This window comes from Typopeltis vanoorti, chromosome 2, assembly GCF_054136105.1.
Source record: "Typopeltis vanoorti isolate ZY-2024b chromosome 2, IOZ_Tvanoo_1.0, whole genome shotgun sequence".
Taxonomy (NCBI): Eukaryota; Metazoa; Arthropoda; class Arachnida; order Uropygi; family Thelyphonidae; genus Typopeltis; species Typopeltis vanoorti.
The window spans coordinates 136805110-136820007 of NC_143550.1; the positions used below are offsets into that span (position 1 = coordinate 136805110).

The following is a 14898-nucleotide window of genomic DNA, read 5'->3' on the forward strand; positions in this document are numbered from 1 at the left end:
TTACTTGTTAAATTCCTATTAGAAAAATAAACTATAAACTAAATTATTAATAACTAAAATATACAGACTTAGAAACCATGAAAATATTCACAAAAGTTTGCAATTCTGTACTCAAGACCAGATGAGTATTTGTTATAAAATACTATGTAAAAATTCCTCCATGGAATTGAATTTTTCCAAGAAGAAAACATATACTGCAAATGATCTCATCAATTAAATGGAGACATTGGCATAGTGAAGACTTCTAAAATGTAATAAATTTAGATATACATTACAAACTATCAAAATTAATCATGGGAGTTGTCTATATGCAAGTCTGGTTGGCTGAGTAGATAATTTACCTTTCTCCAACTACAAGGCTCTGGGTTCAAATCTCATCTAGGCATGGATATACGCAAATGTCTTCAGATGGTAAATGAATTTCAATGTCCAATTATTGGGGCCTGAAGTCTCTTAAAAAAACTTCATGTCTAGACTTTAGAGTAGGATTTACAGATTATCTAACCTATAACTTCATGCATGATACTAATGTACTATAGGTTTACAGCATTTTGTGGATGGGATTCGCAAATTCTTGAATAGACTGTGAAATAAATTTAAACTGCAGATTTCACAAATAAAAAGTAATTCATGCAGTTGGGATAATATCAATAATTAATACATTCAATTATACAGAACTAAATAGTAAAACTTACACTGTATAAATATTATAAAAATGAAATGAGAAAATATGGCACATGTGTGTGTGGGAGGGAGGGTTAAATAAAATTTAAAGTTTATACCTCCTTTTGGTGGACTGACTTCACCTAATGATGCATTAGCCATTAGCCGTAATCTGTAAAAAAAAAAAAAAAATTATGGTACATAAAATCAAAATATATCAAAATATCAGATCAATCAAAGCACAAAACAGAATAACATACTGCTTTGTAAATAACATATGTAAATTACAAATTAATTATATTTATGAATTAGTAGAGAAGCTCCGTAGCTCAGTAAGTATAGACGAAGTCCTTTGGTCAGATAGATCTGGGTGATGTGACTCACCTTTAGTCAAAAGAGACTTAAGGTGAGTTAGCCGGTATCATATGGAGGTAGGGGTTTTTTTTCACCTGGAATTGTCCACAATCTTTGTTCCAGTGGAACTGCCCTCACTACTGAGCTTAACCACATACACAGAACTTTCCTCTCCAATGGCTACAGCGAACACAGCATCAAAAAAATAATCAATTCCTCCCCCATTCCCCGTCCCTCTCGTCAACAAGATTTTAAAAATGCCATCACCATACCCTACATCCGTAACGGAAAAAATAGCCAAGATACTAAAAAAGTATAACCTACACACAGCATACAAGCCCTACCGCAAACTTGCTACCCTTATCCGGTCTACGAAAGATCAGCTCCCTCCTCTCTCTCTGCCTGGAGTTTACAAAGTACCCTGTTCCTGTAAGCTTGCATACTTTGGACAGACAGGCAGATCAGCATCCATCCGCCTGGAGGAACACAAGTCGTACATCGTTAAACACAACTATGGCCATTCAGGCTTGGCTGACCATGTGTTGGACACCACCCACAGAGTATCATGGAAGAAAACCACCATGCTCCACCACAGCAAATTCAAGAAAGAGAGACTTTTCTTAGAAGCAGCAGCAGCTCTCAAAAACCAACCAAATCTAAATAAATACGGTTGCATTAAGCTTCCAAAGATTTGGGAAACACTCATCACCAGAGGGCCCACCTTACATTCCAGGCCACCTACGATCGCCCTTAGAGGGCGCTCCACCTAGATAGGACTTTAGTGTCACCCATGTGGTTGGGCTTAGTATTGTAAGTTTTTGTGTGAATGTTACATTAATTGTTTTTGTAATCCCTGTAGATGTCCTAGTGACTAGGACAAAATATAGGAAGTATTAAATTCTAATTTAATTCTATTTGAGTGTTGTAAAAAATCCATTAAACCTCCAACATAATGTCCTCACACAGCACTTAAGCCTCTACACAAGAATTTTCACCTGGAAATTCGGTTTTTCATCCCCCCAGAACAGGCAAACTGGCCCGTGAACACATGCATCTATATACATAGGATACACCAGAAGGCATAGGGCTAACCACCGTATCCTTAATATGGCATAGTTAAATGTAGAAAAATTCTTGATGCCGCAAGGTAAAAGAGGAGGGAAGGAATAATAAGAAGAAGATGAATTAGTAGAGCTCGACAGGTCAAATACTGAATGAAAAAAGAAATGACACTGTAAATTATTTAGCAGCCTTCATATAACCACATGAACATACTCCACTTACCAACATGTGGATTCAAATCCCACTGTGGCGTGAATGTTCAAGTTATAGATAAAAATAGTAGCCAAGTATGAAATCACTTGGCCCTACTTTTTTGGAAGCCAGAAGTAGCTTAATAAAGTACCATGTTTAGAGCAGGGCATCCAAATTACCTAATCTTCAGTCTACCTATAGTAGTAAAGTGCTAAATATTTACAATCATTTGCAGGTGTAAAAACCTTTTTTGCTTGGTTACAAAATATATTATACCAGACAAGAATTATATTCTTGTTTTAATCCTTTATTCAAGTGTAAGCAAACAAGTTGAACATAAGCTTCATGACTTATCTACTTGTACATAAAGGCTACTGGATTCATATCAACTGCCTCATTATCCAATGCAAAAACATTATGGGAGGAGTCATTAGCAAATCTGTTTTTTGACCTTTATAGAAGTCTCATTAGTGAAAGCTAGACCCAGGAAGATATTAAGGTTAAATCAATGGAGAAGTAATTTTAAATACAAGTAGTAAAATGGTGTATCACCATATTATTAAACTACTCTGGATCAAAGATAGTTGTAGAAAGTTTTTTCACTTTATTACTAAGATACTTCACATGCAAACCTTGTTGCTTATGCTTGGGTAAAGAATTAAAACAATATAATTTCTTGACAAGTATTATATACTTCTGCAAGTGAGATAACCATTAAAAATGTTATCCACAGGCAACCAAATGGTGTCCTTAATTTTTTTTTTTTTTTTTTTTAAATAAAGTATCTTATAATCCAATTCAGATAAAATAGAAATGAGATGAAAGAATCACAAGGAAGGTAAAATTGGTGCTTGGGAAAGGGATATGTGCAAGTTTCAAGTTTTGAAATGGAGAGCTAAGAGTACTGCAAAAGAAAAAAGAGACCTACACTAACCAATATTCACATGGTACCTACAATACCATTCCTAAAACTCATTCATGTTGGGCACTTGCAAATGCATCTAGCAATTCATTCTACTCATTCACCACTCTCCAAGCAAAAAATCTAGTCCACACACACCCTCACTAATCACATCTAACTCAATTTCCAGGAATGATCCCTAGTTTTGTCTATCTTATCCTTTCCTGAGATAGGATGAGATAGACAGAACTATCTATCTTATCTCATCCTATATGATCTGTCTATAGTTAGTTACCTATCTCCTTAGTGACAATTCTGTTGCACACACTCTAATAACACATGGAGTCAATATCCCATCCAATTCCATGACCATATCTACATTGAGATTTTGTAACATCTGAAGCATTACCAGTTTATCTATCTCTAAACACCACACACATGAGACCATATCACTTCTGTAGCTGCAATATATCCACCTGAAATAATGCACACTCAGAAAATGATTTAATTAAATTAAGTTTAATTTGTTGGGTTGGTTCACCTCAGAAATGTTTGTGTAGGATGTGCTTGTTAAAAAGATATTTAATTTACAAAATATATTATACTTGAAAAATAATTGTATGCTTGTTTTAATCCTTTACCCAAGCATAAGCAAACAAAGATTATACATTAAGTATCTTCACGACTAGTCTACTTGTATATAGTAGCTGCTGACCTCGCATCGATTACCTAGTGTCCCATTATACAAATCACACTTCTTTGCAGACATGTATGCTATGCATTATGGGAAGATTCACAGTTGAAGCTAGTTTAGGTATAGCAACCCTTCCCATAATGAACAGTAATATATCTGACCAAAAGGAAGTGTATATTGCTACTGTATATAGGATAACAAGGCAAGTATACAAAGTCATCAGTCATAAAGTCTACTTATGTCTATACTTATATAGACATAAGTAGACTAGTCATGAAGATATTTTCTGTGCAGTTTGCTTATACTGGGATAAAGAATTAAGATAAAAAGATAATTTCTTGTCATAATATATCATCATCATCAAATTCCTGACATGTACCCTCAAGGGGTGTACAGGATATGATAGTACTACATGAATTGATTTTCCTCCAAATTAATCTGTTACCTGTGGAAAGGAATGTGAAGCAATCTGTGTGATTATCAGAGTTTGGAGACCAATAAATGCAAAAAAATGAATGTGACTAAATGGGATAAGGAAATCTTGAGCCAAAGAAGGTCAAAAGCAAGAGATTCTAAATTAGCCATTCTCTGGCAGGCTATGTCAGATTTCATAAAGGCACAGGTGCCACCCTTATGATGAAAAGAATCATGAAAGGTGTAGTTTGGGCATATATGCTGTACACACACACACACACACACTTTTAACAAGTATAGCCTGTTATCTTACACAATCCTCTTTCATTCTTGTGTTGTTTCCTTTAAAACATTTACAATTATTTTTGCATTGCCTGCAATAATGATATGTCTCGTTGGGAGGCAGACTTATGTTTTTAAAGCCTCCTGATATGGGGTTTTATCTATTTTCGTTTATAATGACTGACTCAAAATTTATAATGACCTTTTGCAGAACTCTGTATCCAGAGCTGATCATGAAGAAAATTATATTCAATTTTAAACACAGCAACACATTTCTGACTCTACTGATAAACCATAAATAATATTAACACTTAATGTTAATGTTATTATTAATATTATTTATATTAATTGTTAATATCAAAATTATCAATTTAATATTATATTAATAACTTAACACTTAACCTTGAAGCTCTGGTGGATCTGACCCTCCCACTAAGAACACCATTTGTATCATCTGGTGAAGAAACATCCCTACTAATGTAGCGCTTTCTTGAAGGTGAAGACTGATTCAAACTGTTTATTAATTTAGGTGATGCTAAACAACTTCCTTCATAATCTTCTGTTTCTTTTTTGTCTCCTTTAAATTCAGGTGACTGAAAGTTTCTTTTCTGGGTGTCATGTTTTGGTGAATACTGACCATCAACTAACTTTTGTTTTGATAACTGCTGGGGATATGAAAACTCGTGACTACTTCCATATTCTCCTAACCTCTGTGCAACTCTAGAGGCTATCTGTTGACGTCTTTCCTCCTTGTATTTTGCAATTCTTTCATTCCTAGAACTATCTGAACCAGATTCATTTTGCAACTTACTAGGTAATGGCTGGAAAGAGCCCAATCTTGTCTTGGATTTCAAGAATCCATCTCTTTCTCTTATATACAGTGTACCTCGAGTACCAAGTTCTCCTCCGCTGCCATTGCCTAGAATTTTTGAAGGATAGCGTGCACTCTCTGTCATTGCAAGATGACCAGAAGAAACTTCTTCTGTTGGCAGTGTTGAACTAAAAGAAAAAAAAATTTTAAATAAGTAAATATGAACAATCAAATACATACTTTTATCTCAAATGCTATTTAATAACAAAAGCAAAAAGAGGAACATTTCATTTTTTTAAAAAGTATGAAAATTTCTTTAGTTTCTTTCTAAACTTGATTATACTTCAGTTGTTTTAAATATGTAAACTTATGACTAAATGGTATTAGAAGAATAATCAAGAAATTAGTAAAACAAATATAAGCCAACAAAATGGAAACACATTTATTCTTTAAAAATATTTTCTAATACAGTTAGCCCTCCACTTAACAACCACACATAATTACAACAGCCATCCCATTAACAAGTTCAATGAATAGCATTTCACTCCTACAAACCAGGAATAAGAATGTTATTGCTGTCTTTAAGGCATATTATTTAAGAAACTTTTGCTCAGGCTACTGCTGCTACTGAGGATGAGAAAACCCTCGAACTTTTGGAAAGTATATGACATCTTGCCTATGCATTGTGGAGTGAGGTGAAGTGGCAGTAGCATATATTAATAATGTTTGGAAGAAGCTGGTAAAAATATGTTCATATATTCAGCATTCGACAGTGGATTCTCACAAAGGATTCATGAGAAGATAGTGGCTGATAGTTGAAAAGTTGGATGTTGAGGATGAAGATGTACATCATTTGTTGGAAGCTGTGGAAGAAGAGCTCTCGAATGAAAACTTTATAGACAAAAAAATTTGTAGACATTTGCCTCTGTTAATAAGACAGTTTAATTGTTTGAAGAATTGGATCCCAGCATGAAGTGATTTATCAAAGTAGATAGAATGATGCAAGCTGCAGTTGCATGCTACAGAAAGTTATATGCAGTAAAAAAAAAAAGAAAATCCCAATCCTACTTGTCAGCCTCATACCCTGAAGATGAGCCCAGACCTTCCACAAGTTATGAATCTGGTGAACCATCCTCAGAATGCTTTGTTGCATTTCCTGAATTTGTCATTGATTACCTAGCCTCCCCTGCCACTTCTGATGAATTGCCCAATTAATAAATGGGCAGCAGCTTTGAAGAATTACCCTTGCTCCGTGTGTTTCCATATGATTATTTTACGCTGATGTTTCATTATTTATTTACAATACACTACTGTATCATATGTGCAGAAATTTTGTTATATGTATATTGTATTCTTTCACAATAAAAAGAAAATAAAATTGATTTTAAAAATATAACAAACAGACTTACATATTTTAATATTCAGCTATGTTACTGTTAACAGATCCTTATGGTTCATATAGTGATTTCTAACTTACAACATTTTCTCAAAACAGGATAACTGGAACAGTACCCCCATCATAAGTCAAGGATTGAATGTACTGATAATTATGTATTTATCCTAGGAAAGACCATAATGTTTTCACTTTTCAATGGGGAAAAAAAAGTTCATTTTGAGGGGCAGAGACAATATTTGACTTTACTGAAATTGATTATTATATTTATTATACAAGCAAATCAGCCAGTGTATACATGCAATTTACAGACAAAAATGCTATTAGTTAGCATTGTACACAGATGATAGACAGTGGCATTGTATGCAGATGAAAGATTAAGTTGTGGTGTAGATGATAGGATTGTGTGGAGTAGAGTGCTCTATTATGATGAGTTCTTAGACTCCTTGGAGGTGTCATGTAATAAATAATAATAAAGAAAAAAGGTTTAAGACTTAAATGTACCTATCAATGAAAACTGAATTTATCACATGAGCATCGACGTTTTTAATCAACATATGCTATTAACATCATAATAATTAACTAAAAAATTCTCCAATTATTGAAATGTAAATCTTTATTACTGTTTGAAATAATTATGTAGCTCATATATTACAAGCACATGTAATATATACATAGTCTAATCACTATGGACAAGTCATGGACTTTCCAATGTCACAATCTCTGATTGAGGGGGGAAGGGGGTTAAGTGTACACCACAAACCAATTATTTCTATTAACACTTTGAAAATCCTTTCATAGCAACAGTTTGTTCCAATCCACATCTAAAAAGTATTATGACTCATGTCCTTTCCATATGACCAAGTTCAATATTTCTCATATGCAAACCCAACAGTACATCAGTGTTACATGTGGACAGGTACAGAAACACTACTGAAAAATAAAGAGCAGAAAATAAATAGATTTTCATGTGAATTTCAAAATATATTGGTTTTACTTTTTTTGTTGTTTTTTTTTGTATAATACGAAGGCTGTTCAATAAGTTATAAGACTATATTTATACAGAAAACAGATTACCTTTAATCGTCATCAATTACATGGTCTTTTTCGAAGTAACTACCGTGAGACGCGATGCATTTGTCTCAACGTTGCATCCACTTCTTAAACACATGTGAAAGTCTGTTTTTTGAGAGTTCTTTCAAAACTGCCTCCGCAGCTTTTACACATGCTTTGTTGCTTTCGAAATGGCAGCCTCTTAGTGGTTTCTTGAGCTGAGGAAACAGCCAGAAATCATACGGTGCGAGATCAGGACGGTATGGAGGGTGTGGTAGGATATCTATGTTGTTCTTCTGCAAAACGTCCACAACACAACCAGCAATATGTGGCCTTGCATTATTGTGGTGCAATAAGAAGTCATTCTTCAGCAATGGACGCTTCTTTTTGACATGCTGTACCATTGTCCGTAACACATCCGCATAGTATGAGCCGTTTACAGCATTCCCGGGTTCTACAGCGTGTTGGTAAACAATGCCTTCATAGTCAAAAAACATTATGGTCATAACTTTACCAGCCGATTTTACAGTTTTTGCTTTCTTGGGGATAGGTGAAGACGGATGCTTCCATTCACTGCTTTATTGTTTCATTGTAGGGTCATAGTGATACAACCAAGCTTCATCTGCTATAATGATGCGGTTTAAGAAGCTGTCACCTTCTTGTTCCATTCTGTGCACACATCCACTCGATGCTGCATTTGCTCCGGTGTCAAGAGTTTGGGAATCCATCGGGTGCAAACACGTTTCAGTCCCAAATGTTCAGCCATGATTGAGTGAACACTTCCCACAGAAATATTCAGGACAACATGCAGCTGGCGTACTGTAATTCTGCGATCCTCCTTGATGATAATTGCTGCTGTGTTCATCATTGTCTCTGTGATGGACGTTGAAGGTTTTCCCTCACTTTCAAGATCTTCCACATTTTGCCTTCCTTCCTTAAAAGTTTTATGTCAGTGAAAAACACTTGTCCTCGGCATTGCTTCATCATGGAAAGCTTCGCACATCATGTTAAAAGTGTCCGATGCCAATTTTTGAAATGCACACAAAATTTAATCGCATAACACTGTTCCAAGGACACTTCCATTTCGACGACTGGCCACGGCTCGTAGGCGTGCCGAAACAAGCTTGCGTTTAGTCACGTGACACTCTGGCACATCAGTCCGTATACGCCATCTATCAACCTCTTTCATTAATACAGACAGCAACATTTGTTTATTCCACAGAAATTAATATTGTGATGAGCGGTTTTGCGACAGTAAAATTAGTCTTATTACTTATTGAACAGCCCTCGTAAAAGAAGAAATACTGTTAATACTAGTAATAACCAATAATTGACAAAACAATGGAGGTAGTTAGTCCTTAATTTAACTTCAATACAAGTAGTCTCATGCAATGAGATGGTATTCATTGGCAAATGCAAATAGCTTATAGAATAAAGGAGACAAGATGGTAGCGAGAAGTTTAAAAAATGTGTTTTAAAAACTGATCAAACATATAGAGGGATGGAATATTTAATGCAAGCAAAATTTCTGATGAAAAATTAAATGAGTGGAATATAGCAGGTTGTATGGCTCATGAGAAAATAATGCAAATAAAAGTGGCATAGTACATAATGATTATTATCATTACATAACACCTCCAGGAAATCCAAAGATTCATCGAGGGAGGGCACCTACTCTACAACTTTTTGTCTTCACCATCTGCAACTACCTTCATCATCTATACCAACGGCATCTACCACTGACCACCACCACTAGTATCACAGACAATCACAAACATCCATGCCCTTGGTGGGATTTGAACCCGCAGCCTTTTCGGTAGAGAGCAGATACGCTAACCACTCGGCCAACCAGGTCGGCAAAGCAAACGCTCACAACAGGAGCCGAACCTACAATCTTCTGATTCAAAGTCAGAAAGTTAAAAAATGTGTGGATATAGCAGGTTGTGTGTGATGATAGAAGTATGAGAGAGTATGAAAGAGATGATATGGATATAGCAGATTTAAAAATAGAACATTGTTAATGGCAGAAATCACATGGCTGAGTTGGATGATACCAAACAAGAATTGAAAAGGCTAGAAAAGCACTTATCAGGAATAAAAAAATGAATGAATCTAAAAGGGTTAAAAAAAAAAAGAAAGAAAGAAAGAAAGAAAAGAAAATGTGTGTGAAAGAACAGGGAAAAAAAAATGAAAAAGATAGTGATATACAATGATCTGGAGTGTGCTAGACGAAGAAACAAATAAACATGTTTTGTAGGAGCACAGATTGATAATGTGAATTGAAACTAGAAACATGTTAGCTGGAACACACAGTTTGAAAGAAGAATACTGCTAATGACTGGAGAGAAATTAAATCCAATCAAAGTAGAGCTCCCAAATGTTGTTGGTGGTAGAAAGAGTATGTGTGTAATACAGGTAATAAGTCTGATTCTGTTTGGCATAACACAGAGGTTAACAAAACAAAATGCATAGTTACATGAAGTACAGACCAGATCATCTGAAGGGGACTGTGAACTGAATAAACAGATAAACGTTGTTTATACAAGTATAATTCTCATTATGGATGACTTCAACTATTAGGATACTGACTGGAGGAAAATGAAAGAATGCAAGATGAAAGAAAAAAGAATTTACAATTACTGTGTGATGACTATCTTAAAAGTGCATAAAAGGGACTCATACTACAAGAATACTGGATCTAGTAACCACATCTAAGAATCTGTATATTAAGTGAGATAGCTATTTTGTTACAAGTTGGGGGAGAGGAACGATAATTCGGTTTTAATTTATTTGGAAGGTGGAAATCATATGAGAGTGTTGGATAAAGTGGTATATGTGGAACTATAAGGTAGGTGACGATAGACTGAGAAGACAGTTTGGAGCAGTGCTTGGCATGAAAAGCTGCATGGTAGAAATATCATGCAGTACATGGGAAGTGGTCAAAGGATATCAATACCTGACTACATCCCCAGAGCTGAAAGAATAAATCCCCTAGAAGTTAAATAGATGAATAAGACTTTGAGGCAAAAGCTGTGAGAAAATACTGTGATCCAAACACCAGGAGAAAGATTAATGCACTGTATTTATTTATTTATTTATTTATTTATTTAGCATATAATGATACAACGGCAGTGAGACCCCTTTTACATGGAAATACGGCACCATCTCAACCCCCCCATTTGGGGGGGGGTGAGATAAAGTGTTGGATACTTAAGAAATAGCCAAGTTGTTGAGCAATTTTTTTTATAAGGTATAACATTCCAGTCAGCCCCATTAGCAATCAGGATGCTGAGGTGGAACTAAACAAAAACATAGGAAGTGGATGAGGTGGAACTGCTCTGAGCTTGACTCAGAGCAGCGAGGCTGAATCAGTGAGGTTCATATAGGAATGTACAAAAGAACTCTCAATATAAGCACAATTTCTGTGTGGGAGGAGTGCGAAATAACTGCATTATACAATAATGAAGTTAAGAATCATAGCTCGATCAGTATTTCTGGAATGCCATTAAGGGGTGCTTAAGAAGCTAATTAGGATCTGCATCCAGATGTGATTCAGTTGCACTTGGATCCTCTATTGATGACAGCAAGGTACTGTTAAGGGTAATTCTTGCTTTGGCAATTTGCTCTTGTCTTATAATAGAGGAGACTGCAGAGTTGAATAGGAGAAATGGATATACCACAATACTTTTTTGATTTTGTCAAAAGCAATGAAAATGATTCTACACTGGAAACTGTTATATAAACTCAAAGGTGAGTATGATAAACAGACTATATATATATATATATATATATATTTTTTTTTTTCCCCTCCTCATAAGCTTGGAATAATTTCCACCTTGGGACATAGAGCCCGTTCTCTTCTTGATGACCCAAATGAACTTCTTACAGAAATAAACCATCTCAAAACTTCTTTCGAAATTAATGGATATTCCAAGAAAATCATTGAAAAATTCCTTCTTAATCCTCCTAGACATCACTCAGAAGAAACAAATAGATTCAAAGGCAATATATCTATTCCTTACATAAGTACTGTTTCACATAAATCTGTGAATTATAACAAATCTGTCGAATTGCATATGAAAGAACACATGAGCGACATTACTTACAAGAGACAGCGAGCGAGTGCATTATCAAGTCATATCCTTTTCTTGGCTAATCCTAATGATGAAAACCAAAGTCACAAAGTCTGCTGGGAAAATCTACTAACATCTTCAGTTGCAGTGACAAACTAGAGAGAAAAATCGTGGAATCTAGAGAAATCATCTTCAATCCTGTTCATCTAAATAACAATTTGAGCTACAACCTCCCAGATAGTCATTCAGCTGTAATCATGTACTGGTGTTCACGTGAGGCTGCAAGCATGCACTCTCCCAACAATGCAACAAACGAAAGAAGAACAGCTTCAACTACGTTTTCATGCTAATTATGTATAGAAAAATCACTAAACATTGAAGACTATGAATAACATAGACATCAATGTTTAGTGATTTTTCTTTCTTTTATAATGTCACCTGAAGAAGGCTGTTACAGGCTGAAACTAGTAGTGCTTTTATATTAAAACCTTTTTACTTAAATCTTGGTTCTAGTCATTCAATTCTTCATAAAACTATGTATGTTAACCGAGTTAATGATCATTCTGTCATATATATATATATATATATATATATATATATGAGTTATCGGGGGGGGCGGGGGAGGATAGTGTAGACAGTAATATACAATTATATGCCAATGATGCAGAGTTAAGGAGGATAATAAGGGATATTTCTGCTATAGAATCCTTACAGGATATCAACAAAACTAATTCTATGGGTAAACAATAATGAATGCCAGTTCCAAGTACAAAGATGTGCATTTTGAATGAGGAAATTGTAGGCAGAATATTTGTACTTGGCATCATTGAACTGGTATTTATCATTTACCCATAGTTTTGTTGACACCATCCTGTAAGGATTCTTTAGCAGAAATGTCTCTTATTGCATTTCCTAACTTTTCATGTAGTCCCTAAAATTTGCTAGTAGTCAATAAAGCTAGATACCTGGAAGTGGTGGGAGACAAAATTAGGGCCACAATGCTAAGGTGGTTAAGTTATCTATAACTGCAATTTATGACTTATTTTTAGCAGTATTAACAACACCAAACAAACTATTTTATCAAAAGATGTTTTATTAATTGCTTATATTGTTTCACTTACTCACTCACTGCTCACATATAAAGCTGTGTTGCACTCTGATGATGCTGATTTGAAATTCAGCAAAATATAAGCAGTTAATAAAACATAATCTTTTGATAAAATAGTTTGTTTAGTGTTGTTAATACTGTTAAAAATAAGTCATGAATAACCGTAAACAAATAAGCTTATCTGTTAGATTTATAACTGCAATGTTGGAGAGAAAAACACTAAGTTATTCTCTCACTTTTACAAGGCTTACAACCAACCTCACCTGGGTTCAGAAGAAATGAGGAGACAACTGAAATGATCTAACAGCAGCAGGCATAATGATCCAACCTATAGAATTATGCATATGAGGGAAGAGTGAGTAAATGGGTTTTCTGAGTAATACACAGAAGAAAGGAGCTATGGCAGAAACAAAAGCTGGTAAGAAAATCTTACAGTATAGGTATAAGTGAGATTTTTATCTTATGGCAGATGAGGAAGAATCTAAGGTCATCCCCTGGAAGCAAAGTAAGAGTGTGGTTAGGAAGTACCCAAAGTTCAGATTCTTTTCATAGCATGTGATGAGTAGACAGCCAGTAGATGCTGTAATGCATATTTGGTGAATGTTTTCAAAGAAAGATATGACAGATGCTTAGGCATTGTCAGACCTGGAAGAGGTCTTTCTTTAATGAATCCCCCGATTCTCTGGAGGGGCCAGCATAATAATAATAAACCTCTGGTGACTGATGTGTATGCCTTGCAACAACATGAGATCTTGGTACATAACAGAATACTGCCAGCCTGGCTGGAATGGGTAGATTGTCTCTCCAAACCTACACTTTGAATTCCAATATAGCAATGATGTTTGTCAAGGTAATGTAGTAGATGAATTTTGTTGTCCAGAGTGAGACTATCACTCTCCTTACTGTAGCCCTGAAGTGCTTATCTTTCAGTTCACTTATAAACTTAAGAGTTATTTCTCCTATAACTATTATGGAATTTCATGTGATAAAAATGCAGGGTTTATAGGAAAATAGGGTTGGAGCAGAACACTCAAAATATGTACAGTCTTGTAATACACTAAAAAAAAATTGTAAAAGTGCAACCAAGTTTTAGACATCTTAAATTTGTAATAAATAAAGAAATACAGTACTACAGTAAATATAGTACTTCATCTTGACAAAAGATATGAAGTTTGCTTGATATAAATAGGTGTGGAGAATTGTAATGATTTCTGAGTTATGGAGAAGTGGAAGGAAGGACATCGTTCTTAGAATGAAATGTTACACCAGAGGTAGATGGCTATGGCTCATGTCCTGTGTTTCTTTCTTCTGCCTTAAAATAGAAATTCAGCTTTTTAGTTTTTGCCAGCTTGCTCCTTTCATGAAGAAGCTGCTTAAATGGCTACAAATGAGACCAGACACCAAGAAGTGCTATCCTGCTGTACTCAGCATTATATATGTTATCTTCAATCAACTAGAAGAGCTTTTCAATCCCACTTAAATCAGATGATAACTGATATTAATTAAGTTCTCATGAGCCAGTTTGCTGGACTTCACTATCATCATCATCTGTGGCTTCTACCTGTCCCGCACCAACAAGTTGATGCAAGTCTAGAGCAGACAGACCCTCAGTGAAAAACTGCAGCAGTTCCTCAACGTCTTCATTCTCTACTTCCAACTTATTTTGCAAGAGCAACACAACTTGCTTTGATTTGTAGGATTTTATCTGAATGTTTGAAACCAACAAAATCACAAATTAAATCAGAGAAAAGTTTCCACCACACGCAATGCAAGTAGTCTTGTTATATTATTCCACACCTTCACAATAACATCAATGGCAAATTTGACATTAAATTGCTTCCAGAATTGCAAAACAGTTTGTGAATTACCACCTTCAATAGCAATAATTTTATTATTTA

General features: G+C 35.0%; 1 protein-coding gene across 3 annotated transcripts in view; it reads right to left on the reverse strand.

Moving 5' to 3' along the window:
* The window catches only part of LOC150109453 (uncharacterized), a 710474-nt gene that overhangs the window by 383478 nt on the left and 312098 nt on the right, over nt 1-14898 (reverse strand). For all 3 annotated transcript variants that reach the window (XM_090413228.1, XM_090413221.1, XM_090413233.1), the window contains exons 5-6: nt 4965-5561; nt 783-835 (exon numbers count right to left, since the gene is read on the reverse strand). In XM_090413228.1, coding sequence (XP_090269354.1) covers nt 783-835; nt 4965-5561 — 650 coding nt within the window. The remainder of the gene's footprint in view (nt 1-782; nt 836-4964; nt 5562-14898) is intronic.